The 27,370-nt window shown below is 39.3% G+C and overlaps 1 protein-coding gene across 1 annotated transcript; it reads right to left on the reverse strand.

Annotated features, from left to right (window-relative positions):
* Positions 1-218: 218 nt before the first annotated feature.
* TRPS1 (trichorhinophalangeal syndrome I) lies at positions 219-25,942 on the reverse strand. The gene is made up of 4 exons (XM_010182836.1): positions 25,784-25,942; positions 21,786-22,714; positions 8,674-9,803; positions 219-879 (listed from the first exon to the last, which is right to left on the reverse strand). Exons 1-4 carry the CDS (start codon positions 25,818-25,820, stop codon positions 219-221), a joined length of 2,757 nt encoding a protein of 918 aa, XP_010181138.1. The 5' UTR covers positions 25,821-25,942.
* Between the last annotated feature and the right edge of the window lie 1,428 nt (positions 25,943-27,370).

A 27,370-nucleotide genomic window follows, 5' to 3' on the forward strand; every position in this document is an offset into this window, starting at 1 on the left:
AATTTAATCAGAGCGAAGAGCAAAAGCAGAAGCACTTGCTTACTAATACTATATCAATATATAAACTGTTTTATGCAAACACGTTGGAACATTTACCTGCCAGTTTAGCTCAACAAGTTTCAGTCTTTCAGTCTTTTGTTGATAATTTTTTTTTCTATGCATGAAAAAAAACCCCAACCACATTACTGTGGAGCTGAAGAAGTTATTTGCATGCCTAATTAAACATAATATACATGTAATAATAAAAAACAAGAAAAAAAAAGTGAGCTTCCTACCCGTAATAAGGACTGGGACTCGTCCTTTGCCTTGCTGTCCCCGGACCCAGGGTAGGGCTGGGTGAGCTGCCCGGCCTTCTCTGCCGCTCCGGCTGGCACGCCCTGCAGGAAGCTCTTGCTCTCCACCGCCAAGCCATAAATGGGCCGCGCAAGATGGGCAGCTTCTACGTTTGGACTATCCCTTAAAGGCTTTGGCTGCTCTTGGCCAACGGACACTGGGGTCAATAAGCCTAGACTGGTCTGTGTGTATGACGGGCTCCCCCTCAAAATGTCTGTGCCTCTCCAGGTCACATTGCGAAGATCATCACTGGGACTGTCAGTCCAACCTTTCTCCTTGAGCACTTCCTTATCTTCTACCTTTTCCCTCTTCACTATGCTGTCAGATATGGCCTCCCCCATTTTGGGGTCCGGATTAATCAGACTGTAGACCTTGAGGTCAATTTTTGGCTCCTCCTTGATCGATGAAACGCCATGACTGTCCTCCCCGTTGGCTGTAGTGACGTCCATCTCCTGACAGTGCACAGTATTGAAGTGCTCGAGTAGTGACTGAGTGTCAACAGCTGTGAAGCTGCACTGACGGCATTTGTAGCAGTTGTGTACTCTCCTGGAAGAAAATGAGAAGTTTGTTAACATGAGAGCCTCCTCTCAGCCTTCCTTCTCGCTGTGGTTCTACCTACCGAGATGAAAAAACAAATCAAACTTACAGCACAACTCCTTCTAAATAAAGCAAAAAGGTTTACTTTGGTGTCTTATACAATACGGGGAAAATCCTGCTGGTTTTTCCCCCATGCCTTGCAATGGCCTCCTGTTGCTCATTCACACTCCCCTGCATTACTCTAAACTTCATATAACTCTCACTGGGATTTTGTGTTTCTTCCTCTTCAGTTTGCTGCAATGCACTTTTCGCTTTCTACTGTGGCAGAAACACTGTAGTAACACATTTTCTCAAAGAAAATCAAACAGTTAAAAACGGAGTTTAAGTCTTCTTTGTATAAAAAGCAACTTTGTTTAACATAAGTCTATGCTCGAAAGCTAAAATGCTTAAAAATTCCTTGCTTTTTGCCAACTTAATATACTTTTGGTTGACAAAGATACACCAAAGGACAGAAGGTTGTACACAACAGAGACTATTTGTTCTGTATGAACATTTTAACACAACTTCAAAAGATGCTGCTCTGAAGAAAAAGCAAAATAGTTGCCTATGCCACTACAAACTGCATTTCCTGTCAAATACTGAAATGTTTGGGTGAGAGCTGTGGAGCAATGTGGAATAACGCGCCTTCCTGTTTTTATTCTAAAAGCCTATATAAAGTACTGTATTACTAAATTATGTAAAGCATATGTTGCTACATGAGAACAACATGTTACTCATTTACTGTATCTATCATAGGAACAGAACACTGTTTATGAGCTCTGTAACGCCATTATGAATAATTGTTTATAGCACAGGAGTGGTCAGAGCCTCCGTCAGGCTCTGGGCCCCCCAGCGCCCGGCGCCGTACCAACGCGGAGTGAAATGCCGTTCCTGCCCTTCATCAAAACGTACATAAATCTGCAAAAGCTTCTCCCTACAGATGCACTCACACATCCACACCCCAGGCATTCAGAGTCACAGCAGCATCTTTAGCCAAGCTAAAAAACGAGCCTTTCACTATCCACACAGGACAAAACTTGTATGAGAAATCTGTTACTGCCCTGACAACTCCAAATGTTAGAATCAATTCTTTTGAGGCCAAATCCGGTTCTCAGTAAAGTCGATGGCAAAACTCCCATTGACTGCAGTAAGAGCAGGATTTGGCTTTCGATGCATCTGTAGAACTGGAATGATACACAAAATGTCCCTTTTAGACTATGATAGTTTAGAAGGGACAACTTGCCAAACTTATTAAACCCCCTTGTCTTCCTTCTTTCCTTTTGTTGGAAAAACAAACCATATGTTATTTACATTGTCTGATTTTCTTGCAGTTGTGTCAGCATGCAGACATGAGTACGCATTCAGATTCAAGCTTTTTAGCCCTTGTGCAATATCAGTTTTCTTTTTGTCATTTTCCGTATTTATTTTCATTTTAAGGGACTAGATGGGCTCGTTCAGTTATGCAAAAAATAGAGCCAGCTATTCTCCACATAGCCTTATGGCAACAAAATCTACTTACGGGAGAGCAAGCTGTGGGTTAAAATCCTGTTCTGGCTGTGCTCCTTTTTCTTCATTCTCCAATTGTGTTTTATTAAAATCAGCTTGTCTCTCAATGCGACACTAATATATTCTCTCTTGCAACTTAATTCTTTTCTAAACCAAGCTTAATTCTCTTCTGAACAAAAAAAAAAGAGAGAGTGCTATCTGATCAAAACCATTTTATAAATACAAAAAGCCAAGTTATAAAGAGGGTCAGCCCTAGAAAGGTGGGATACCATCAGGGAAGTCCAAGTTAGACAGGGGCTAGTTATCTTAAAAGCCAAGTTAAACAAGACACCATTTGGGGCTAATGGCTCAACCGCATACACTCCCCATGTGAAAGTTTATCAATCCTTTGGGAGGCTACTTAGCCCTAAGTGTCTCTTGTTTAACTTGGCTATTTCAATAGCTAACCCCCTTTCCTAACCTGGCTCTCATCTACAGATATCACACCTCCAAACAGCTGATCTTTTTCTGCCTAAGTTGTCCTTTCCCTCCCTGCCCTCTTCCACGCTGGCTAAATGTTTTTGATCAGGAGCAGCGTACACCACAGGAGTGGTACCGCACTTCTGAGGCCACAAATAAATGCCGAATATTAGATACAGTTGTAACTACGTGGTTGAGGCCCGGCTACAATCACCTTTATTACTTTAAAGGTTTGTTCATTTAAATGATTTATAACTGATTCAAAGAGAGCCATGCAAGCATTCCTTCATCTTTCTGTGAAACCGTGACAGGCACTGTGATGTGGAAAAGAAAAGGACTGATCTAGGTAGATCGCAACCCAACAGGCTTTTTTTTAGGACATATACTTTTCTATTATGCATTAAAAAGTAGTATCTACCAACAGCATTATCCATCTTCATACTTCAGGTTTGTCCTTTATATTATTCTATCCCCAAGCTCCAAAAAGTAAGCTAAAATTTGAAATTGTCCAATATAAGTCACAGTCTCAAAGAATAAAATAATAACTATCATCAGCTATTAGAGAATTTTTGAAAGTTGGAAACTTATTATTTCCCAGAACAAAGGATAAAAAGAAAATGTTTTCATCTTTGAATGTTTTCACCCCACCCTGATAGCAATCAGGGAAACAAGTTGGCAATGTTTGATTTCTTTTTAAATCAGAATTTAAACCTACTCCATGTTTCTAAAGGCCCAAGTTACATCTAGATTTATGCACAAATCTCCTCAAAGCTGAGCAACAAAATTTAAAAAATTGCAGTTTGCAAAGTACACAACAGATACCCCCATGCATTACCTGAAAGCTGCACTTTGCAGCTAAACCACGGTTATACCATCTGAAACCCCAAATTCAGGTGCAATAGAGTGTATTGTATACAGCTGATCAAAGGAGAGGTGTTTGAGGCAAATCTCAGTATGGAAGGAACCAATGTAAATGAAGAAATAAACAGCATTCTCCCCTTTGTGATCTTGCTTATATGCCACTCAAGCAACCCAACAGCAAGTTCAAACCATAAACTGGCTTTGTCTTCAATGTGGCATTGGGATGGCAATATCACCCCATTTGCTGACGTCACTTAGCATTATTATTTTTCACTACAAAATAATCAAAGACCTGATTATTCGTGGACATTAAAACTTTTATGGCCCAATCCCAGGACTAAATGTCACGGAACCCAGGCCAAACCATTGCTGCACTGTTACATTCTGACAACTTAATAAAATCCTATCATTATTCATTTGTACCGAAATGCACTTGAATTGGGTGCTGTAAGATATAAGGATTTTCCCTTGCAAAATCTTGAACTTGGAGAGATTTTTTTTTTTAATGGATATAATGTTCTTTACTTGAGCTTTCTAATAGGCTGTGATACTCCTGACACTAGCCAATGGTTAATTAAGTCTTGCTGACATACTTCGAACTAGTCCAAACTATTACAAAACACCATTCACTACAAAACAAGTTGGTTATTTTTAAATTACCTGAAGACATTCCTAGGCTCTAGGGTATAGAAAATATTCTGGATGAAGATATGGCTGAAGGTATGGCTGTCATATCTCTTCCATTTTTTTGCAAGTTTTGAATTTCATTATGAATATAATAAATACCAGTATTTCTCATGAAGAAACAAGTTTATAAGAAAGTTTACTTTTGGAATGGGTGCTGCACTCCAGCTTGTGGGGAGTGGAAAATATTTTCAGAAGGAAAGACAGGAAACAAAGCAAGGAAGAAAATTCAGAAGGGACAGAAAGGGGCAAAGAACAGGCAGAGCGGAGAGCAAGGCTGAGACGAAAGGAGAGCAAAAGCCATTGGCAAGAGCAAACAAGTTCAGAGCAGTGAATTAAGGTGTCGGGAGGATGGAAAAGGTCCTTGCAGCTGCTGCTATTGTTCAATGAGTGAAGGCTCCAGCTTTGCTGAAAAACCAGGAGCTGGTGGGCCTCAATTTACACTTTTGCCCTCAGTTGGCTGCTCTGGGGCATCTCCCAAAGGCTCCACATGTCCATAATCTACCCGTTGAGATCCTCCAGCTTCCGCTGCCTGACAGTGCAAGGCAGAGCAGCAGCTCCAACATCCCTATGGCTACTCAAGCAGCCCTTTGCCTTTTACACCTCTACTCCATTTACCTTTAAGAGGCAGGAAATTTAATTTAATTCTAAATTAATTTTAAAAGAGAACCCTAGATAACCGCTGCCATTCAGATTTTCAAAGTAATTTCTGTTTATTAGATACATTATTCTACCTCACTGCCAAAGCTTATGTTTCATTTGTGAGTCTTTTTAATTTCTTTCTATATTTTGTAGCAGTTTGATGAATCACTACTGTACCATTTTTTTAGCATTTTAATTACAATTACCACCAGTCAAATACTTTCTGTCAGTCTTTTTTGATAAGTAAGGATTTACATGAAAACATCTAATTTTTGCAAAAATTAGAAAGTGCATTTTTTTCCACATCTTTTAGACAATTTGAAAACCAAACCACTCTGCAAAAAGACTTTTTTTTCCTTAAAAAAAGAAAGAAAATTTTAAAATTAATTATTGTGAGGCAAGCAGGAAAATAGTCCTTAGACTGTGATGTGACATGCAAAATTTCCCCAAATACTCAGTATGATTTTTATCTTAATTACAAGTGTTGGCATCTTCCAGCTCATCAGAATACCAGACAGTTTTGAGGAAAAATTAAACTTCACAATGAACTTAAAGAGTACCTGATTCCTCGTAGGTATAATAGCAGAATTAGTGGAAAATGGAGGCAAATAAACCTTCTGGGAATTTGTTTGAGTAAGCACATTTTAGTGAGGTTTAAATACAAGTAAACTCAAGTGCAATGTGATTCATTAACTTCAAATTTATCTGAAAAGCTCTCAAATAATCACGTCAAGAAATACTGAATGAGTGTTAAGTGTAAGTCTACATTTCTGTAGACAGAACACTTGGAAAGAACCCTTTTTGCAAATTCTAATGCTGTTGCAAATACATGGTTGCAAAGCAATAATATTGAGGTATACAAAATTTTTTAGCTAGCAGACATAGTGAAATTGTAGATGTAGAGCCAAAAAGAAACAAAATAATAAAGAAAATAAATTAAGCGTGCTGTTCAGGCATACTACTCAAAAACAAAAATAAACAAAAATGCAGACAAAAATTACATGAACCAAAATATGTAAGAAGCGTCTAAAGTAATCTCTGATACTCACAGATTATCAAGGGTAAACTAAATACGTGAATGGCAGAACACTTTCTGCCACCATATTAATGCTTAGTATCATGTTTGCCATTAGAATCCATACAGCTCCTTATTATATAAATGCATGGGGTTTAGATATATGTGCACGTATAGCATTTTAAATACATCAGAAATACATAATGTGTGGTGTAACAGCTTTGCTGGGATAAACGCTGATGAAGCCACGGGGAAGGCCAGCTAGGATATGAGCTGACTCTACATCAGCATGTTTCTGTGTGTCACGTAACTCTCAACTCTGCCATTTGATAGAAGTTCTGCTCTTTTAAATCTGAACTATTCTGTATCTTTAGTTCATAAAATACAAAAAGGGAAAGAAAATATAGATCCGATACACGCAAAAGTTCTATTAAAAAAAAAAACCAAACCCTGACAATAATAATAAAAATAGAAGCTATAATGTCTCAAAAGTCTCTCATTCCATTTGTTTTAGTTTGGTAGAGTGAAAACTATGAAAACTGTGTTCGGCATAGAAAAGCAATAAAACCTGCTGGTGTTTGCCTTTACAGAGCACCTACCACAAACTGAACTAGCTTCTATGATTTCAAAGAAGATGCACAGTGGGGGAAAAGAGCAGCAGTACATGCAGAGAAGAAACAAAATCCAAAATAAAAAGGAGGGGAGGGCAGGAGAAAGGGAAATAAGTTGGCAGTTATGGGGATGTTGTACTTTGCTATAATTAAATTACACAACATCCTCAGAGTACTCAATAATGTCGTAGACTGAAGACTTAAAAAAGTACATTGTTTGAGTGTCTTAAACAGAATATACAGATTTTAGACAAACAAGCTGAGATTCAAACACTTAAGTGCATCTCTTTAGTTTCCAAACTGCAGTTCCTGTGACAACTGCTGGAGCCCTCCAACAGAGAAGCTACTGCTACCCTGTCTCTGACTTAGCACTCAGCTTTGAAAGTCATGGCTGCTTCTTTCCTTGGGAAAAAAGATTTTAACTAGGCATGCTTGTTAAAAATTAAATTACCAGCTGCATAAAAGTGGGTTTTTTTCAGTCAAGGAGCCATTTCAATCTTCCAGTTATTTAACCACTAAAAAAAGATCATGCCATGCCCCAGCGGCGGACAAAGTGCTGCCTATGGAGTTCTACAGCATGGCTCAAAGCTGCTGTAATAAAGCTTGGAACTTAGGTACCACTTTTCATCTTCAAAGCAGTTTACAAACATTAACTAATTAATCCGCACAACATCCCTGAGGCCCACTTGGATCAAAAATGATGCACTGCATGCTGGGACCTGAATCCTCCGTGGGCCCTAGCTCCAAATTAAAGATGAGCAATCTGCTTCTTCTTTTTTTTTGGTTGTTTTTTTTTTTTGTGTGTGTGTTTTTTATTTGTTTTTTTAAATAGACTCCTGATACATTGCCAATGCAGCCCTCTGTTGGGCAACATTTGGATGCCCCCAGCTTTAATCTCTATTAAAGTATCATGCCCCAGTCTGCCTTTGTTAATTTTGGATGTCTTGGAATCCATTAAACGTGGCACAGTTTCTCAAGCTTTTAACAAAGCTTTAGCTTTGAAAATACATCTTCTTTTGTCTTCATTCTAGCTGGCTTCCATGCAAAGATCTTTTAGATGAGATAGATAGTGAGTTTTCCGCTGCTGTTGACGCATTAGGCTTAACTATTAACATATTCAGCATGATTTTCTAATATTTAACATCACTTTTGCAGCGGCACATAACTGTTGGTCTTTACAAAGCCTAAGAGCCAGCTCCTCCTCTGATGTAGACTGGACTGCCAGTTTACAACAGCCCAGGAACTGACCCAAGAAGTTTAGCAGGGAGTTGGCTGCCACTATGACATTGTGTCAGACTGAGTCAGGAGACTGGCTACATCCACCTCCAAATAGGAATATTAGCATTTAAAATAAATAGAATGACACTGTAAACCAGCAACACGAAAATAAGCATCTGCAAAAGGATCTTGGGGGATGACATCAACAGACAAAAGAGTGTCTGCTCCCAGTGTGAAACCAACACCAAAACAGCAGTGGAATGCTCTTAAACTAATTATTGCATTGCTGGACTTGGGAACGGAAAATACTACAAAAAGGTAGTACATTGAAGCACTGTGATGGAGCATGAAAGGATTCATAGTCTATCTTGGAAAGTAAAGCCATTTGTGTTCCCCTAGTAAATGAAGATGCCAGCTTTCTGGTAAAAAAAATCCTAAACTGAAATAGTACCTAAAAGCTTCTGGGTGGAAAACAGTTGACCAAACCTCAAATATGCTGGAACTTCAGCATCTGCACACAAATCCAAATCTCCCTCTTCTTTCCACAGGTTTAAATGTTTAATTAAATCCATCGACTTAGCTGGTGGTTTTCCAAAACAAAGTGGATGTTGGATTAGACCCTGGCTGTAAAGATTTATATCTATAGGCATTCATATTTTGATTTCCAGTTTCCTCAAATGTTTGGGGAACGGTGACATTTAATTAAGGAACTAAGGGAGGGCTGTTTATTTGGGTTCCTGTCTTTAATCATGAGAAACTTCACTGTACCTGTAGTGTCGGGAAATCTCTTCTTCCACCTGGGTGGTAAAGTCACATTTGGTACATGAGTGTTCTTTGTTCTCCTTGAGCGTCAGCGGCCCCTCCACCCCTGGCAGGGCGTTTGTTTCTGGTTTGACATCAGACGCTTGGGCTTCATGTGCATTCTCATAGTGGAGCAGGAGAACGTCCACGTCGGGAGTGGAGAACGAGCACTGATGGCACTGGTGTTTGACTCTAGAGCTTCCTGTCACCCCTGGAGACAGGTGCAAAAGCAAGAGAGCACAGTGGGAACAATTACTTTTTCTGCAAGCAAATGGATAAGTAATTTCTCCAAGGTGCTTTTCTGGGCTGCAGAGGCCTCGGGGACAGAACTGACAGTGCTTAATGGTACACTTATGAATGTTGTGTAGCTGCTGATAGTGACGGAGAAGTGGGCCCACCACTATTACATCTGGGCCATGGCTCTTTGAGTACCTAAAGTCACAGAACTGACAGTTGTAGCTTGTCACCATGCTGTCCTCTGCTCCTTTGCTAGTCAAGTCTTTCTTTTTTGCCACACTCGCACCCTTTTCTGTCTTTGTCACTAACTCCCCATCTGCATTTTTGGCTAGATCATTCTGGTTAATGACAGATCCCCTAGAAAGCTTATCATTCAGATCTGGGTGAAGGCTTCCTGCCTGGCTTCCCCCATGCTGTTTGCTGTAATGTTCTAATAGTTTCAGTGAGCTGGACGATTCACAGCTGAAACTGCAAAATTTACACCAGTAGTAACTGGTTGTATCGGTACCATTTTGTCTAGAGGAATCTATTGGCTTGATGGGCACCGAATATCCAACTGGTGTATCATCTCCTGCTTTTACAGTGATTCTGTCTTGCCACTTCCCCAAGTCTCCAGAATCACATGGTCGAAGAGTAGGACTGGATTTATTGGAGTTTTTCTCTGAAGTTTTACCAGAATCAGAGGAGGGAAGGGCTGCTTTCATTTTGTTTGGGTGAGTCTGTAAGAAGTGTTGTTCTAGTTCAGTGGAGGAGTTCCCCATGTAGGTGAAATTGCAGAATTTGCAGCGGAAGTACTTGGTGTTGCCTTGGCAATCTGGAGTTTTCCGCCCAATTCCAATAAAGGTTCCACCTAAAGTAACCTGTGAATAAAGAATAAGGCCATTTTAGCTTCACTGTAGATGTATTCAAATAGCAAGAAAGCAAGAAAAAAAAAGATAAACAGAAAGCAATTAATTAATAAGCCTTGTTCATTAACCATCATCACCACTTTCATGTGTACTAATGTACAAAGATACCATGTATTTCGCATTTGTTGCTGAAGGTTTTGAAATGTTTCACAGAGCTGAAAGTATATTCCATATGAATAATAAATAAATTTGGGGAAACAGAGGCATACATACACAACATGATCTTAACTCAGGTTCTCTGACAGGTCTATTCCTTCACTACATCACTAAATCATGTCATTGACAGAAGATCCAACAAGCAGTTCCCATATCCCTGAACCCTTTGACAGGAGACTGCTGGGAGTCTATTCTAGGTGTGGAACAAAAGAGCAGTCTTTATCTTTCAATACACTTATACGTTTTAATCACATTCATGCTCACCAGTCCAAGAGAATTGCTTTCTAAAAATGTGCAAACAAAAATTAAACCTGAAATAGTGAATTCTGTTTGCTGGGTTGAAGCATGACCAATTCTTATAAAAACCATTCGTACAGGAGTATCCAGTATCCACCAGGACGTCTCTTAACACAGCCATAGCGGCTGATGCCTGAAAGAAAGGCAGTTTTCTCAAAGATTACTCAGTGCAGACATTCTCCAAGGAAATCTTGTGTTCCTCTCATGCATAGAGCTCAACACGGATGGAAAAACTACAGTAGAAAAATGGCATGTGGCAAGGAAACCTACCACACCCAAGTCCATGACATCACCAATTAAAAAAAAAGGTAGGTCTACTTAACTGTTCTCACCATCTCTGAGCAAAATGGTCTGCAGGAAGGAAACAAGGCTTCCAGGGCTTATGTTATTAAACCCTATATTCCCATAGCAGGCAGGCCTGCCCTTCCCAGGAGTGCACCACACCTGCCCATGACATCAGGGGGAGATTTGCTGCTCCTGCACAATTGGTTTGAAGGCCAAAGAATCTCTTGACAAAAATGGCACCATTGCTCTACTTCTTTTCCTGAATAGTAAACAGTGTACAGCAAGAATATAATTCCTCTTTACACACAAAATCCACAGACCTCTACTCCCTTGCCATCATCCAGTCTACACCACTACATCAAGCACGAGTGGAAGCTTCCTTGTGCCACGTACTCAATTTGAGACCCAAGAGATGCCTTACAGGGAATATAACATTTCCACACAAGGTTTGATTTCCATTCTCCCAACCAGTAAGTGTATTACTACATTTCTGCAGGATTCAGTTGTAATGCATTAAGCAAATGGTGTAATTATTTTTCTTCTCCTCCTCAACAGCTGTGCCACAAAGCAAGCATGTGATCACTGCTCATTCAGTATCACACCATACGGAAAGACTCAAGACATACAGAAAGCATGAAATGTAAACATTTTAAAATGCATCTAATATAAATGCTTTTTAGCCATTTAGCTCAGAGAATGAGATGCTATCCTCTGTATCCCATCAGAATTGAACATGTATAGTGAGTCAATGAGTTGCTAAACCATGACATAATGAGCTGCTGCTATTCAGCCTCCATATTTATTTTTTTTTAAGAAAGCACAATTCCCATGCACTGGTTAAAACTTTTTCTTAAATAAACTGAAAATTGCTTTCTGTTTGTTTAGGAAACATATCTCATTAGGCAATGGTGAGCCAGGCAGCCAAATAGCTAGGACTTAGCTGTAATATTTTAACTTAAACTGGGGCTCAAGTTCCGGTATCAAGTTATGAATCTGTTTTTGAAGAGGTTGCTTGGAAGAGGGATGTTTTAACAGATCTTCCGTACTGCAGAGGTTATCTCATTTTATTCATTTTATGGCAAGGAAGAACTGGAGATGAAGCCATGCTGAATCTGATCCACTGGCAACAGTGGGATTTGAGCCTCTCCACAGTATCTGGCACTTCAGGTCTCCATCCGCTGCATTATTTCAATGTTCAAAGTCTCAATGGTGTTGAAAGACAACTTAAAGAAAGCACTGATGGAATTACGGTAAACAGAAAATAACAGCAGCTCAATACGCGATTACATAAGTTGCAAGGTGATCTGGTTTTGCTCATTTAATTAGATACTTATGTTTGCTCTATGCATGCACAGAAAACTGGCCAAAGTGCTTTACCTTAAGTGGCTCTAATGGGTAAATACATCTATTACTCTCAGCTGTCCATTCACAGAGTCTACAGATAACAAACCTATTTTGCAGACACACTGTAGACACTAGTTAAAAACTGTGACAATAATCCCAGGTGCTGTTCATTGCAAATTACTTTTATTTCTGAACACTGGAAAAACATATTATTAGTACTAGCATTTTATATAACGGACTGTAAATGACAGCATTTCTGTAACTTGTGCTAATACTGCTTAGTGGCCTACACAGCAAGTTTGTGTCCCATGTTAATACATCCTTCTCTGCATCACAAGAGGGTAAAAGAGAATTATTTGTGTTAACGTGTTGCAATGGAGGGGACACACAGTCTTTACAGCACTGGAATATAATAGATTACCAATTATAGGGCTGGCATTTCCCTGACTACCCTGCCACAAGTCAAATTAATGCATCCTATTAGGAGAGCATGTACGTGAAAGGTAGCACAGGGTCATCTTAATGTTATTACACTCAAAAGCCATTTTTCTTGCAAAACAAAACCTACTGAAAGTCGTCTTGGGGGTCATCGGGTAGAGAACTGAAGAACCTGCTTCTGTGCAAAGAGGTTGGGAGAGGCCCTTGAAGTGACAGTATAAACTGAAGCTGTTTCAGCTTTCAGCCAACCAAATTCAGATGAAGCCTACAGATTTGCAGAATTGTGTGGATCAATACACTCTGCTCAACTCTTGGTGTGACTTTCAGATTTTTCAGTTCCATATCGTTTCTCTATGTACAGGCACTAAACTCCTTTACCGGCTATGTAATTGCCCATAAACTCCTGCTCTCTATGATCTGCCCCTGAAAGATGAAAAATAAAGGGAAAAAGAGGGAAAAAGACATATATATACCCTAAAAATCAATATCCACATTTCTGTGTGGTATCACAAGCAGTATCTTCTAGCGTTTATTTCCCTATTTCATTCTGATGCCAGTAAAACCTAGTCCCCTGGTTTGCTCCAGCTGAGTTTTAGACACTCTTCCTCAACTTAAACCAGAAGAAACTAAACAAAAGCAATGCTAAAATTCTCAAGTTCTATCATAGCAGTCAAATTTTAAGCACCAGCTGAGGTAACCAGTGGCAATCACAAGAACAGGCACAGCTTGCACTGGAAATGTAAGAGTGCCTATAGATCAACAGTCCCTTCAATAAGCACAGAAGAAAATAATACATAATTCACTTTTTAAAGGGAACCTAACATAGCAGGCATCTGTTTGGATGGAGGAGACCTGATTTAGTTCTTTCTTTCAGTGTCACTTTTTTGTGAGACCTTGAGATTATCCCTTACTCCTGCAGCACCTCAATTATGGCAATATAGTTGGTATTATTTATAGAGGAACACAGCTACTAGAATGGGTTCTCCGCTATTGTGCTTGAGATGATTGCACTGATATTCTTCAAAAATTGCTCTCCAAAGCCATGTCTCAGTCTTGGATTAAACAAAAAAATATTTCGCAATAAGACACCCTGAAACTCAAAACTTTCAGTCGTTAAATTCATGCATTATAGGGGAAAATTATAAAAAATCTAGAAGAGTGGGAAAGAATTTATCACAATGATTGAAATTAACGTGTTAATACAACTAAGCTATCTCCTCACATACCACACACATTTCCAAAAATAGGCAAAAAAAGGAGAAAAGATAACATGATAACTGACAATGTTTCAAGATGTACTTTCTAAAGCATGTTGGCAAGTACTTCAACAAAGCTGTGTAATTGCACTATATACTTCCAACAGATATGTCTATATTACCTTAATCAGTCAAACCAAAAACAATGATTTCATGCAATACATGGACTTGGACAAGAAGAGGTATTTTCATTATTTAAAAAAAAAAGTTTTATATTTAATCTGCCCTTGATCCAAATGCTACCCTAATCTCCCACCTCCTTTTCAAAGTTCAATCCTAAATCTTATTATGACAAAGCAGTTTAAAAATACTGCTTACAGAAAAGAAAAAAATTACCAAGACAAAGTCTGCCAGCTCCTGTAATCATACGTTTCAAGAAGAAAATATATATCCACATAACAGATTTAACCACAAAGCTTACATGCACAGGGTGAAGCTGTCTTTGACCCCTGGCTTCTTCTGCAACTACCGATTAGAAACTAGACCAACCATCTGCATTGGAACACCAAACGTTAATAAATCTTCTTTTTTTTATTACCTGGGTTACATCTTTGGCTAATCAGGAGGTGAAAGGCTCCAGATCCCTTACCAATCTCCTGAGCCATCCAGTCTGCCTTTGCCAATTACTCTTAATCTTCTAATCCTAAAGTATTTTCTAATGCTCTTGTTTATTCATTTGCTTTGTTCAATATAGCATCCAGAACATTTTAACCATCCCACATTTATGAAGTTCTTCATGTCATGCAGGCCAGAACAGATTCCTGGCTTTCATGCAAGTTTGTGTAACACCACTCAGTTCTCTAACCTCCACTATGAAAAACTCCCTCTCACTTGCTCTCTGTCTGCAGGTAAAACTAGGAGAATCTTCAGAGTACACTCTTAAAACCATTTATCATACTGTGTTTAATTTATTGGTAGGCAGAACTATGTTGCACAAATGACACAAAGACTAAGGGAAAACTCCTGGCTTTCTGGGCTATTCGTACTTACCAAAACAAGAAAGCAAACTACTGGGTCACATTCATTCAATATGAGTGTACTCTTCTCGAGATTTATTCCGTTGCCGTTGAAGCCAGTATGGTTTTTGACATGAGAATTTAAAAGGTATTTTTAAAACAAAGACTGTGACAGAATAATAACAGGACCTAAATTAAGGTCAGGAGACCATATGTGCATAACCAACAAAAGTAAGGAACACAGAACCAAGACTTTCATTTGCTAGCCAATGCTAGTAGACTAATACCTAGCACTTGAAAGAAGCAACATCCCTTCTATTCTCTCTCTGTATAGATAAAATTACCAGACAGATCCTTGGCTACTGCAAACTCATACAGCCTCGCAGACTTCAAGGCAAACTTGCACTGATTTACACCAGAAGAAAAATCTAGCTGCCTTCCTTTTTCCTCAGCAACTTTATTTCTTGAGTTCTCATCATTTCTGTGGGCTACCTTAGCCATTTATATCCTTAAATATATCTGTGACTATTACTAGTCTCACCAACTTTCTTCATTAACCTGTCTTCAAACACTACCTTATATCCCTGGCATAAAGATGAGGAATATTAACACAGAAATAACTTTGCATTGAAGATTGTGAAGATACAGTCACAGTCGTCAGTTGTTCCACAGAAACTGCCCATCTGAACACTCTGATTTGAGGGTGGACTACTTCTCACTGAAAGAAGGCTAAAATAGCTCATTTCTGACACAGAGCAAGTGAATGTTCCCAGGCACTTACTACTTAGCAGCTGACATGCTGTAAATCACTGCATATCATTCAGAATAGTAAACTTGCTAATGTCTCCAAAGAAAGGATATAAAGAACTTCTGCTGCATATACTAATACAAATCATTACTTATCAGCTACAGTCATTATAGAATTTAGATGCCTACAAGACCATAAGTGCTTTTTCACATACTATTAATATATAGATGTATGCACATATATGAGAGAAAGAAGCACATATGCATACACGTACACACAAGCACATGCATATGAATGTATAGATATGTGTTTTACGCTTTCTCCACCTACCACCATTTCTTTTTGATATCTGTGGTTTAAAAGATGACTGACTCCCGTGTTCATGAGGTGTGACTCTCTCAGTGTGCAAGGCAGTCTTCAAGTCTGGTCATGACCCAGAAATAAGACTCGAAATAAACAGGTATGCACACATGCAGGTGCAACACCCGAGATAGTTTGACAGCCTTCAGTTCAAACAGGGAAGTCCCCATGGAGAGTCTGCAATGTGGCTGACAGATGAAATGGGCCTTTGGACCATCACACCTTCATGCAAGTTCTGTTCTAGCACACCCTCCAGAATCTAGCACAGCACAATCGAGTCCAACAGATCAAGATACATCATATCCAGGAATAGGTGGTCAGTTTATTTAGATCTAATTCCTGGGTTTTGGGCAATGGAGCTAAAGTCAGTAAGACCAACAATTTAAAATTTTGATCCATTTGCCTAAGCATGTAAGGAAAACGAAATTCATTCACATAGACGTTTTAATTTACTCACGTCAACTAGTTACGTATCCATGTCACCTTGTAGGAAGCGCACCAGATGACAAAGTTGAACTTTAAGAAAGTTGGATTTGTCACTAACACAAAAGTAAATGCTGTACTTTTTTATGCCTCCAATCTAGATTATCACCATATCTGTAAGAGTCCCATTGCCAAAACCACCAAAAATGTAGAGGAAGCCCATGAACATGAGAAAGGATGTTGATTATGTCTGTACTCCTACAGACCCACCCCCCTACAGCTTTTCTTAATCTTACCTTTACAGCTTGGTATTCAATCAAACTGCTAATGTAAAAGTGGAGGATAAAAAGCAGAATTTACTAAAAAAACCACTAGCTCTCATTCAGCTGAATCCTAGTTAGACCAGACTTTAAATATAAGTTATATTACTAGTCACACACTTCTAATCTGAGAACAGAAAAGCTGCCAGATTCAATATACTGAAATCCAGGACGCTAAAAAACACATACACAGAAGTTTGTGTAGGCACACGGAGCTCACCACTGATTTGTAAAGGAAATAAAAGGAAGAGTTTTACACAGTCTGTGTGCATGGGCACTTCTGCCACTTACTTCCTAGGATGCTGAGCAGCCTGGTAGCTGGACATCCAGCAGGGCGCTCAGTTGCAGTGAAAATCCTGGAAAAGCTGCTACCCACAATCATATATGAAAAAGGATTAGGCTGATTGGATGTCTAGACCTATGAAAGAAAAAATATGCCGCAAATCTCTCATTAGTCTGCGGGATAGATAGATAATGTAATTTTTAAATTCCCGCCACCCCAGGCTCGCTGAAATAAAGTCAACAAACTATTGGATACCTTTTATCAGTCCATGGTGTCCCGGTTTCGTGGGACAGAATTTTAGAGTCACTTTCCTGTTGAGGAAAAGTGCAATTTTGTAAGGACTACAACACTCTATTTCATGGGAACAAAGCTGATAAAAACTTTGTTATAGGTTTCAGCTAATACTGGTATTCAGGTTGCCATAGTGCTCAAGGTCTTCAAGGTCTCAAGATAAATAGATGCAATGGGTGGGGGGAGCAGAAACTAGGGGAGTCAACCCCAAGGTGACCCCAGGCTGATCAATTAATACTATTCATACCATCAATGTCACTTTCATTATAAATTAGGGAGTTTGCTAGAGACAGTTCCCCTTCTCTGCCTCTTCCTCCTGCGCCCTCTTCTGTTGCTGACATCTCAGGAGGGACTTGTCTAACATCCTAACCCTGAGGCCTACTCCCCCACAATATTGGCTGAGTATAAATCTGTGTATTTTATATTGTAAAAGTTGCAACTATTCTTTATTATTATTATTTAAAAAAAAATACATTGCTATTTCAACCCATGAATCTCCTTTCCTTTTTCTGACCCCCCTCCCCAGGTGGGGAGGAGGCATCAGGTGATAGAGCAACTGTATAAACCATGTCACATGGCTTTTCTGGAATTTTTCATCTTATATGGCAGTCTAGTATCTAAAATAATGAAACAATCAAAATGAGAGGGCTGGATAAAAAAAAAAAATCACTTTTTAGTACTTTCAGACAGGAGTCTGAATCTCTTTAATGGCTGAACATAAGAGGAGGTAGGTCTGTGACAATACACTCCAGAACCAGGGCCATGCTGAGCAGGAAGCTCCTCAAAGGTAGAACACACAATGTGAAGATGCCTGGAGTCCACCCTAAGAACTGCTGAGCACTGCACTACGTCTTTATTCACAGCTGCATGAATAACCTCCTCCCTTGGGACATGCCATCTGAAACCCTCACCTGAATGCAGACATTTCTGTCCTTTCTTTGAGGGACACTGTTTTCTTTTAAAACGTATCAGGAAACAGGGTCATGCTCCCTTTTATACAATAGCCTAATGACTTGAACACTTGTTCAGGAAACAGGAAAAGTAGGCTCCTTTCCTTGCTCTGACAGAGAGGATCCAAGCCCACTTCTCCCTCGCTGGGCAATGTCCTACCCCATAGCCATCAGCTGATGGATACGTGGAAGACAGCACTCTCCAACCTTTCTGTTGAAGCTGTCCCACTCACTACTCATAAAAATATCTGGGGACATAAAAACTACTCCTTCCTTTTGCCAGCCACTTACCTGTCTCCAGACCTCTCTGAGAGTCATTACATTAAACACAGAAGGAGACTTAATCATAGAGTAGCAAAGAAATGGTTTTCAGCATCATAGCTGTTAACTTAGTCACCTGAATTAAAGTGATGTCTTTAGATATGGTCTAAAGCCTACTGCTTTAGGCACGTCCACAGTGCCATACATAGGCTAAAATATCCAGCAAGACCAAGCTGCTTATAGAGATTGATCAATTAACTAAATGTGGAGGAAAAGTAATGAGAGGAATCAGCAAAATTTGATCCATTGAATTCACTTCAAATATTACTCTGATAAAAGCAATAAAGCTGATTAACACATTCTCTGGAAATTCAGAGGTGTGCTAGCAAATGTTTTCTGAAATTTATACTGGCAAGAAAGTTAATCTCCCAGAAACAGCTCAGTGATTTTACCCAATCCTATGGAATTTATTATAACTCAGTGAACCAAAACCTCGGAGGAAGAAAATAGGAACAAAGAGTACAGGAGATTTTCAAAACAAAATCACATTTTCAAAGAAGACAAAGGAATCTTTCTGGATTAAGTATTCAAATCAAGAAAGCTTGGATAATTTACACAGGTCCCAGCCAAATCCTCTTTAGGTACTACAAAACACAGTCCCAACATTAGTGTACCTGGATGTGAAACAAAATCTGTATCCCTACTGTTTTGCTGACTGAAATACAAAAAAAAAATAAAAATCCTTAAAAGCTGGGTTTAGGGTCGGCGGGGGCAGGGTGAAGTAAGTTTTCTAGGTAAACCTTCACTTCTGAGGTTTACATCCAAAACTGCATCTGATTTCTTTCTTCCAAGCCCTTGGCACAGGGACCACATCCCTACCTATCTGCAGATAGGACAGCAGATACCTTTTTTTCCTGCACTCGAGACATTTTTCCATTGCTTTTTGTTTGCTTTTGTTATGAATGCAAACGAGGGTGCTCAACAGCATCCCTCACTACTACAAATCTTCATAAACCATTGTCTCCAACTGACCACTGTGAGCCAGATCAAAGTCAGTCACCTTCATCCTCTGGCTTCTGTGCCCAGCTCTCTGGCCTGAGACCATAAATCCATCGATAACTTCCACCCCAGCTACAACAGAACAGTTTGTTAAGTGCAAGGGGATCAATAAATCAGACTTTAAGCCCAGTTCACTACTATTTCCAGTTAATTACAAAGGGATTATTTTCCTTTAGCCCAATACCTATACAAAGTAATATTGTTTAGATGAACCAATCTTGTTCCCTCTCCATGTTACACAGGAGTTTGATTGAACCAGTTTTAACCAGAGCTCCAATCGATACAATCCCTCGTTGCAGCAGGAGACACCAGCCATTCAGATGCCTGAGAAAAATCCCTGCCAAAATGGCCATAGCAGCAATATAAACATCTGTGGGTGCAAAGGGGATTTGCAAACGTTCTCTTACTGTGTTTATGAATCTCACAACACTGCTCTGTATTGGGAGTGAGGGAGGAGAAAGCATAAAAATATTAATCAGTTACTTATCTTCTGACATGTTCTGGATCAACATCTGGTGCATGTGCAAGTGATGAAGTATGGCATTTGGCACAAAAGTTTATTTAATCTCTTTCCAAATTGGGCAAGGAAAATTAGCACTCTTAAAAATTAAGTTTCCAGATCTAATTTTTTTTCTTTAAAATAAATTGCCAACATTGTATAGGCTGTCTGTTCTATTTTGGAAAATGTTTTTCGTCTGAGAAAAGACTGATCTTAAGTAGATTATCTATGGGCTGTTTCCTACCACTTTTTGTCTCCCCTGCAGTATCTTACTGCCAGGGTTTAGTAGACAAGTATAGTCTAGGTTCAGCTGTTTTATTTCTACTTCTATCAGTTCAAACTGAGATAGCTCACACATCTGTTTTATTTCTGAAAGCACTGCATAGGAAAAAAGTGTCCAGCTCATTTTAATCAAGCATAAACTTTCCTATAAATAACTAAGGACCTAACGAAACAATTGTTTGGAGGAAATGAAAGTGTGTTTAGAAACTCAAATTCCTCTATACTGTATGCCTGAGCTGTTCCAGTTTGAATGTCTTCCTGACAGCATGGATCAGTTGCTTTAAGATGCTGTCCCCGGAGTCAGCAAACTGAAACTATAGCAGGAAATCCAGGTTTTAACATCATACTATGTGCTAATTATAAACCATCATTTCACATTCTGACATTATTCACTTCTAACCTCTTTTAACTAAATCACGTATTTGCTTTCTAATCACAGCTTGACAGGAGAGAGTGTCTGACATGAGACACTGCAGTGATCTTTTAATAAGACCACAGTTCAAAGACTGCAGCTTTTCAGCATAACGACCTTAGTCTGATTTGTTGCTCCACAAAGAAGTTGTAGAGTTTCTGAAAAAAGAGGAAAAGTTTAAATCACTTAAAAAGCTCCAAATTCCTGACTTGTGTTCTGGTTTCAACTTCTTACTTGAAGCTAAATATTAGCCATCTTAACCTGTTTTGCAAAATTTCTTTCCTATAGCTACAGTCTCTGCGAGCATTATTAAATATTTTCCACCTTCCACCTTTTTATTTTAACACACAGTGAGTTTTCTCTGATGATTACTACCAGGTTGGACATCACGTCCTATACAAACATACACTTGAAATTGGGTGGACATTTTAACTTGTTTTGTCTGTGATTTTGTTACTTGTTTTTTTTTCTTAAAAAGTCAATTTTTCTATCATAGAATATTGAGGTAGCTTACTGCATCTCTCAGCTCACTCACTGAGAGGTTATTTCCTAAAGCAGCCTCATTTTTATTTAAAACTAATTAAATATTAGCTAGTAAGAGATTAACAAATACTCCATGAAAAAGCTTTTGAGTCCACTCTTTCATGGCAAAATAGGATTTTTTTTTCAGCAGTATCTGTAGCTTTTTCCCTGCTCCAACTAGATGAGAGACTGACTGAGGCAACAGTCCCTTCCTTGCATGCTCACCAACATGAAGGACACTATGAATTACTGCAACTTTTTGAAATGTTTTAAACACCCATTGCGTATCCTGTTTTTCTGGCCCTGGACAACTTCAGAGTTGCCAAGACTTAAAATTTATTTTATCTTAGTAAAGAATCAAGAAGCCAAATCTTAACTTCTGGCAGCTAATAATTTAGAATTTCATTTTTAATTTCCAGCTGCTGTCTTTTGTCTATCTGTTATTTTTCATTATCATTTTCTCTTTTCTTTCCATGACAGCAAATCCTTTAGATATGATTACCAGTTCAGCAGTCTACCTGTTTGCTGAATAAGATCTTTTGCTATTGATTACCACAGCAACTAAATCATACACAGAATTATCACTGCTCAAAAAGCCAAGTACTCCTCGACTGTACAAGATGCTCAGTAGACCTGCAGAGAGCCTGGCTAAAACAGACCAAAATGGTTTTTAAGGCTTAGACAGGTTATATCAAATACTTTAATCGTATAGGTAGGGGAGGCTTTGCAAATAACCAGCTTTGCGATTGAGGAGGCAGTCAGCAGAAGCAGGGAGGCTGGGAAAATACAAACCTGCACATCATAAGTCCCATTTAATAAGACAGGCCTCTGGGAATTGATGTCCTGCAGCACTCCTGAAAGCACAGTGCGGTTGACTTTCTGGAAGTCTTTGGAGTGGCTGAATTGCACCATGTTGTGGAGAGCCAAAATTTTAGTGTCAAGCTCGGCATCCTGCCTGGTGCGGTTGTGCAGTCCTAGGTGGTACTTGCGGAAGTGTTTGATGAGATCTGTGGGGTCGTTCCCATAGTAACCGTATCCACAGATGTTGCATTTGAAGTCCTGAAGCTCTGGAGACAGAGGCGCCGTATCTGGGTTATCACTTACCAAAAAATCTGCTTTAGATTTGTTCAGCCTTAAACCCCCATCTGAAGGCACTTGTGGGTTTTTTGAGGCCATGGGGACTGGGCTTGAGCCTTGGCCATCGGTTTGACCACTTTGCACTTGCACTGTTTCATCTGAAGCTTTTGGCGACATCTGATGCTCCTCATTTGTCTCCGCTGCATCTCCTGATGGGGTACAGACCACATCTTGGGTGTCATCTGCATCTGATTTCTGAGGAGACTTCAAGGGCTCACAGATTCCCCCAACAGCTGGAGATGAGAAAGCCAGCATATTTCTGTCTGTCACCTCATCATGAGGGAAGGATGGAACATTTCCTCCCTTATTGTGGCTTTCATAATTGAAGCCAGCCTTTTCACTCAGCACTGAGCTTTTCAAGTCCTTTTTAATGCTGGAAGATGGCTCTTGGACATGCGTGCAAAGTTCTTCCTTGTTATTTAACTCTGCCGCATCACCCTGGTCAGTGTTTTCTTGCATCTGCTCTGAGGAAAATTCTCTTTTCCTTCCAGACTCTTCACTTTCAGTACCTGTAGACTCAAGTGTCTGTACCTCACCTTCACTAGCAACGTTTCTTAGAGGGGGGTTCTTTTTCCGGACCATATCTACCACAGAAGGAAAATAAAGAAAGAAAGAAAGAAAGAAAGAAAGAAAGAAAGAAAGAAAGAAAAAAAACAAAAAACCCTATAGAATTATTCAAGATAAATAACAGGTTATAAGCCTGGCTCTTTTTAAAGCGTTCTGAACTATATGAACACATCAACTTTTAGAAAATTTTTGTCAGGCAGGCTTTTAGTCTACGCAGAAAACTGAAACTTGGTATTTTAAAAAATAGTCACACTGAGACTGAACGTAAATAAAAGACAACTTTAAAGTACAAAGACACTGCCATCAGAGTGTATCACAGGTTTCATTATCTTTTTGGAAGATAACGGAACGGTTCTTTTTGAAATGGTCTGGCAGAAATAGTTTTAAATGAAAGTTTTCTTTAAAATAATTTTTAAAAACTAAGGGGAAAAATAAACTTTTGCAGTCTAATGTTCATACACTCCATATAGCTATAATGTGGCTTTGCAAAAATACACCTAAAAGGCATAATCAGGAGCACTTAACAAATAATTAAGAAGGAAACAGATTTAGGAGAATAAGTAACTTTGAGGTTTCAGAGACAGTCTTTTTCCTAAGCAGATACCAGTTTCTCTATAGCAAAAGCTCCCCCTCCTACTGCCTATAAACTTCAAACAGAATTATATGGATACTCTAGAGTCTGGCCCCACAGTCCATTACTCCTGTAATTAGTTCTATTTGCCAAACAAAGAGAAACTAACTTTATTAGGAAACCCATTGTCAATAAAATTTTACAGGCCTGGATCCAGACATTTGACATTGCTGTGTGGCTGTGTCGGGATCTACCCCAAAAACACCTGGAATCCACATGGTTCTAAGCAGCTGAACCTTCCTCTGCTCAGTCCTCCTTGCAGACATAGCCGCTATTGCTAAATCTGCAAATACACTGTCAGGACTCATTTAAGAAAGCTCAGACAGGACAGCAGGAAGAATCAGAGAGAAAGGAGGAGGCTGCCACCGTTGAGTTAGACACTAGCACAGCAGGGGAGATGATGGAAGAACAAATAATCAGACGATGCAGGTAGTAAGCCAAATTCCTTATCCACTACATATCTTCACCTGCCCTAGCCTACTTAGAGAAGATATACATAGGAAGCTCCACTGCACTCCCCACTGTGTGGTTCTGGATTTGATATTCCTCACCAGCTGGTTTGATCCAATTGTGTTCACATGCTAGCTATGGGCAGAAGACAGATGTGCTACAACTTTTTCTACGCCCTTATCTTTGCCCATGCTGTATGCTGTGATGGATGCTTCTCTTTGCCAAATCGCGTGTGGTCGGGTGGCAGCAGCCTGCAGTACCACACACGAGATGTGAGCTGCAGACTCAAGTCTAAGCCCCCATTCCCAGGCCAGTCACGGCTGGGTGCCTACAGGGGCGCAGGAGATATATATTGCTCTGCGAAGGGAGGACCACCTGGTGATTCTGGGAGCAGTGCTGATGCACTCCAAATGGTGCTGGATCTAGACCTTTAAAAGCCGCGAATGACCTTCTCAAAACAGTACTTTGAGAAGTACAGCTGGGGACGGAGGTTAAAAATAAAAGAACAGGCATCTGTACATCCTCTTATTTACATCTGCTCCACATGAAAGGGCACTGTACACTATGCTGATAAAAACAGACAATTTCTTAGGGGAAGTGTTCAACTTGTGTCTTGGGCTGGCTCTGTTGTCTTTGTGGTTGAGCGGATCCACAGGCAACATGGGCTACAGTGAGACGGCTTTCACACAGAATGCCAGCTCGTGTTACTGAAAACTTGACACTCCGTGTGGTCTTAATAGGTTTCTTAAATGCCTACTGTGATTCCATACTGTAGGAGACACGCACACTTGGGAACCAAGTGTCTCCTTTTTCATGTCAGCCACACCTACCAGGATATGTATGCACTGAATTTTACTTCCCCAACGCGCTCCCCCCCCCCCCCCCAATACCTTCTGAACCATGAAGTCACTAAGAACTAAGAGAAAAGAAATATTTCCTGTTGTGGTAAGGGAACTATTACAACACAGACTAAGCCTACTAAACCAACAGGCACATGTATACAATTCAAGGTATAAAGATAGTCCTTAGCCTTTTAGCATTACTGCTTCTCTGTGGGACTTCATGAATGCTGCTGGTTAACACAAACTAAAAATATTCCTGAGCGTCTCTGGTAGGTGTTCAGCTAAGCCTGTGTTTTTCTCCTGGTTACACATCCCAAACCATTTTTAAAATAACTTCTGTTTAAATGCAATTCATGGCAGTTAGAGGACAGAGAAGGAGTCCTGAATATGCAGTGAAGAAAAATCAGAAATCGAGAAAATAAACATTGTGACTGTTACCTCAGTCAAAATTAAACAAGACTAAATGCAATGTTTTAAAATGTTTTTGTTACAGATATTTTGGGCAGATAAGGAAAGTTTAGAGATTTTGCTATCTTCATAGCAATTGACAGAAGAGAGTCAGAAAAAAGGACAGAAAAAAATCTCTATAAAGCAAAGACAAGAAAAACTTGGACTGTATACAGCCCAACTAGACAGTACTCCAGATCTAGATACTTTGCTTCAAATTTTCGTGACATATCTGCGAGCCTCTCTATTAATGGAGGGGAAAAAAAACCCATATCTGACTAATGGAGCTTTTTGATGCAGTATTCTACACTTGCAGAAAGACAGGAAAGATAACATTGATTTAAATATAAAAACTTTCTTAAGTTGAATTTAAAAGTGGTTTCCCCTCTCTCTTCTTTTAGCTTTTGAAAAATCATCTGTCATTTATTTGCTTGATAGCCACTCAAGGGGACAGTAAGAAAAGACACAGTATTTTTTTTTGTCACTGAAATTCCACCACTATCACTTTTCAGAGACATATTATGTAAATAAAACTACATTTGCAATACTCCTAAATCGAAGAAACCATCCCCTCGCAAGTCATAAGTTAGATATAGAAAGAATATAGCCACTCTCAAATTATTATCTCTAAGACAAATAACAGATTGCACAATGTTTTATTGTGCGCCAAGAACGTTTTCAGTTAACAATTTCACTTGAAAAAATGGATCACATACTTGTAAAATCATACCCAGCATTGACTTCATAAGGCATGTGGCTTTAGAGTGCTTTTTACAATTATTAATTCTATTAGTCAACTAGCAGGCGGGCTAATGCAATTGTCTTAGAAGATGCACGGAAGACACAGAAGACATTTTGAGAGCTGATCTGTATATCTGCAAAACAAAACAAAAGAAAAAGGTTTTCCTTCCTAAATTATGCATTCAAAATATAGTTTTTACTTAAAGACATTATTATGCCTATTGTACATTCACATGCATCTATTAGTGGGCACTATACAAACAGTGGCTGCCATTCTCTACGTCCATCAATTATAAGAAATTCCACAGCTGCCTTTTCCTCAGACAGACACACACATCCTTGCACACACACACATACAAACATACACACTCAGAGAAAGACAAAAGTTATCCGAGGTGATGTTCACCAAAAAAACAAGTTTAAAATAAGTTAAAAGTAAGTGTTGAAAATGAGCTGTGAAAAATAAAAGTGCCTTTAAAAAAAACACATATTTAACAGATATCGTGCATAGTAATGGGACTGGACTAAGGAACGGATAAAGGAATACAAATAACTGGTTCATATCCAGGCTCTGCCATCAGCAATTGAAAGTTATCATCTGATGGCTGCCTTGTGTCCCACTTGAAACAAATTTAGTGGTGTTACTTTAAGTGGGCAACTATCCACATCTCAAAAACGCCATCACAGTAATAAGCATGTTTGCTGGCTGCTAGTGAAGAGGTCAAGTGATGAACAGTCATTGGGACTGAACTACCTTTTTGTCACTGGAAACGGTGATCTGCCCAAAATAAATGAATTACTAAGCCTGATGTGAAGGAAAAGACTTCTCGAGCTGAGGGAACTCTGGATGAGGCCCAGGCTGCAGAACTTGTCTTTGGGCTTCATACTCCAGGGTTTAGTTTCTTATTTTCATTACACTGAAATTACCTTTAAAACCACGTGGCGGGTTTTTTTTTTACCTGATATGATAACCCTCAGCTATTTTCAAGTGGAAATAATACTAATAGCTACATATAGTTTCCCTCAAAACCAGCCAATGCTACTCTACACAAGTCATGCATCTGCAAGACACACGTTTCTGCTCAACAATCACCCAAATTCTGATAATCAATAGTTTCTTATGCTGGTGAAGACGCTGGCTAATTACCTGCTGATCATCAGCTCCACAATGGGCCATTGCTCATTACTTTTACTGACCATGATGACTTGCCATGAAAGCCTATTGCAACAATGTGGTTGTTGCCTTGTGCTTGCACTGCAGGTTTAGGTCAGATCTTAGTCACATGCACTTTTTAACAGAATAATACCTTTAGAAAGACGTTTGAATTTTGTGAGATGCCACTGACTAATCTTTGTACAAGTAGATGTACAAGCAGATGAAGAGCAAACTGAGTCAAGGGTCAGTGAAGAATGTGATGTTATCAGTCAATATATTGCAGCAACAAAAAATTAAATGAAAATACGCATTTACATTCAACAGACTCAAGTAGGACTTCTTTCTTAAGGGATAGTAAAATTAATACTTTTACACTCATATATATTACACACCCACACAGACATAT

Source organism: Mesitornis unicolor, unplaced genomic scaffold, assembly GCF_000695765.1.
Source record: "Mesitornis unicolor isolate BGI_N332 unplaced genomic scaffold, ASM69576v1 scaffold16304, whole genome shotgun sequence".
Lineage (NCBI taxonomy): Eukaryota > Metazoa > Chordata > Aves > Mesitornithiformes > Mesitornithidae > Mesitornis > Mesitornis unicolor.